Genomic DNA, 3,320 nt, shown 5'->3' with positions numbered 1-3,320 from the left:
TTAACAGGCTAAAGTTCAAGATTACCTGATTGTTTGTCTCGCTAAAAGCAAGGTCAAGGGCATTCACTCTGTCACAGCCCAGACAAACCCGACAGATGTATTTCCGAACATCGGCCATTAGATTCAGAATCTGAGCCTGGATGAGTGGTTGTCATTAAAAAACACTGGAAAGGGAGAGACATGAACGGTTGATTGAGACATGAACGGTTGATTGAGACATGAACGGTTGATTGAGACATGAACGGTTGATTGAGACATGAACGGTTGATTGAGACATACTTTGATTTTACATTGTATGAATAATTAACAATCAAAGCAAGTCTCATTGTGATTCAGACATTACTCATAAAAAAATATTAAATTCACATTTTTGGGGTTACATTGTGTAAGTATTATGCATTATCTCGTTAAAGGCAATTAGTCACATGTCACGTCATATTATGTGTCGTTAAAACATGAGACGTAAAATATTATCAAGGCATCATTTTCTTTTGATTGTGCAAAAAATGTACGCATTACAAGCTTGTCACATTGTCATTGTTGTTATTAAAACTTGAAGTATTTGTGTGTATTAAGAGCCGGAGTCACAAAACAAAAAGCATATTCGTTATGAATGCTTGTTTAAGACATTAAACGTTCATTTCATCTTCTTTTTGAAGAGAAAAACACACACACACAAACGGTACAACAAGAGACTGACAGAAAAAGGATGTCAAGACAGAATATTGTTATTGTTTAATTATTAATTGATACTATGATGAGAGAGAGAGAAAGAGTGAGTGAGAGAGAGAGAGAGAGAGAGAGAGAGAGAGAGAGAGAGTGAGAGAGAGAGAGAGAGAGAGAGAGACAGACAGACAGACAGACAGACAGACAGACAGACAGACAGACAATGACAATGACAATTCTTTATTTTACGAGGGTAACAGAATAAGCATAGGAATACTTGTTTGCATCTGGCCCTAAAGAGGGACTAAATCTACCATAATAACTACTACTACATGAGAGAAAGAGAGAAAGAGAGAGAGAGAGAGAGAGAGAGAGAGAGAGAGAGAGAGAGAGAGAGAGAGAGAGAGAGAGAGAGAGAGAGAGAGAGAGAGATCGGAGGCAGACATACAGACAGACAGACAGACATACAAACAGGCAGGCAGGCAGGCAGGCAGACAGAAAGAGAGATAGAGAAAGGAAGGGAAATGTTATCACCTTGATTTATTGATTTGTTTATGTATGAGTTTGTTTTTTATTGATTCATAGATCTATCCGTTCAAACATGCATAGCTTAAGTGCTTTCCCATTCATTGATGTATTTTTTAAAATATTTGTTTCAATTTAATGGGCAGTTGGAGGGCGGCAAGCTCGTGAGGACGTCCACTCAGGTCAAGTTCTACGACCAGAAAATGGCGGCAAGTAGACTCGGTAAACCCGTACATGCCATCACCTTCACCTGTGACGTCAGTCCTGGTCAACCCTGTGTGACGGCGCGCAGAGGCAGCATCCTCTGAGCCAACGGGAAATACTCCGCAACGTTTCTGACTGTTCCAGCATGATACATTGTCAAAGAATAAAAACTTGACTAAATGTAAAAATCAGGAACTCTCATGTGAAGTTTCATGAAGATCGGTTTAGTAGGTGGTTTTTTTTCTGAATCGCTCTACACACAAACACACATACGCACGCACGCACGCGCGCTTGCACGCACGCACACACATACAAACACACACGCACGCACACACGCAAGCCCATACACACACACACACACACAAACACACACACACACACACACACACACACACACACACACACACACAAACACACACACACACACACACACACACACACACACAGACAGATGATATGCGCACACTAGTGTGTGTGTATAATTTGTCAGCCAACTGTATGTCTGCAAACCTTTCGCGACCACGAACACAGGGAGCTGAGCAGTGAAATAAAAGTTATATGCGCTCTGTGGTCCCCGTTTTCATCCATGTTTGTTTATTCTTTATATAGTGAACATTCGCTCGGTTAAAACTTTATGTTTAGCCTACTCATTTTCCTTGGACTTTCAAGCGAGAAGAGTGGCAGCGGGGATAAGAGCGACAGTATTCAAACATTGTCGACTCCGAAGTCGTGGGTTCGATTCCCACTCTCGTCAATATTTCTGTGTGTGTTTGTACGTGTGAGTCCCGACCGCCGCAAGACTAGTAGGGGAAGGGCTCCTAATATGGACCGGCTCCTAATATGGACCACCTCTTGATCTGAGAAACTAACGGCGCTAGAGCGCTAAAAACAATTTCATTCGCTGTATTCACCCTCTCCGAATGGATAACTTGCACATGTCAAAACAGTTGCAGAAACACAAACCTCAAAACCGTTAGCCTTTTTCTCTTTTTTTCACTTTTGGCAGCGTTCACTCTAAATTTGACGCCTAAAACAGACTCGTTTCTGTCCACAGCCAAAGCTTTTATCACACAAAAATTGCTATATATGACAGCTAAGACCGTATTTGTTACATTTTAGCAGTTTTGACCCCGAGTTTCTACTGCAAACAAAAAATAATAGCAAAATCTCAAAGTATGTGTGAGTCCCCTAATATGGACCACCTTCAGCAAATCGAACAAAATAAAAGCTGAAGGCTATTTTCATTATTTAATTCATTAAGAAGCTTGCTGAAAATAACTTATAACTAGCCCTCAAGCTTTCAAAAAAAATATATCAAATTGTCTTCTCTTTGTGGAAGTTGATAATTTCACTTATTTTGACTCTGTTTTTGATATGCTTCTTTAGTTTCCTGGTGTGCTTCAAATAATGCTCTCATCAACCCGAAACAGATAAATCTAAAGCATATTTGAATTAGTCTGACATGCACACCAAGTTGTATCATGTTATTTTGAAGTCAGTATAGGGGGCCACTGTGATTCGTGCAGGCCGCTTCACTGGTCCATATTCAATTCAATGAGGCTTATATCGCGCATATTCCGTGGGTACAGTTCTAGGCGCTCTGCAGTGATGCCGTGTGAGATGAAATTTTATACGGCCAGTAATTGCAGCCATTTCGGCGCATATTTACCTTTCACGGCCTATTATTCCAAGTCACACGGGTATAGGTAGACAATTATTAACTGTGCCTAAGCAATTTTGCCAGGAAAGACCCTTTTGTCAATCGTGGGATCTTTAACGTGCACACCCAATGTAGTGTACACGGGGGGGGGGGGGGGGGGGGGGGGGGGAGTTCGGACACCGAAGAGAGTCTGCACACAAAGTTGACTCTGAAATAAATTTCCGCCGAACCTGGGATCGAACTCACGCTGACAGCGGCCAACTGA

At 41.4% G+C, this 3,320-nt stretch overlaps 1 protein-coding gene across 1 annotated transcript in view; it reads left to right on the top strand.

The window, feature by feature from the left end:
• Nucleotides 1–1,586, top strand: part of LOC138952383 (CB1 cannabinoid receptor-interacting protein 1-like) — a 15,028-nt gene extending 13,442 nt beyond the window's left edge. The window contains exon 3 of the mRNA XM_070324046.1: nt 1,338–1,586. Coding sequence (XP_070180147.1) covers nt 1,338–1,499 — 162 coding nt within the window. The 3' untranslated portion in view covers nt 1,500–1,586. The remainder of the gene's footprint in view (nt 1–1,337) is intronic.
• The last annotated feature ends 1,734 nt before the right edge of the window (nt 1,587–3,320 follow it).

The sequence above is a fragment of the Littorina saxatilis genome, linkage group LG17 (genome assembly GCF_037325665.1).
Source record: "Littorina saxatilis isolate snail1 linkage group LG17, US_GU_Lsax_2.0, whole genome shotgun sequence".
In the NCBI taxonomy this organism is placed as follows: Eukaryota; Metazoa; Mollusca; class Gastropoda; order Littorinimorpha; family Littorinidae; genus Littorina; species Littorina saxatilis.
Note: the sequence above shows the minus strand (reverse complement) of the source record. Positions and strands in the feature narration are given on the sequence as shown.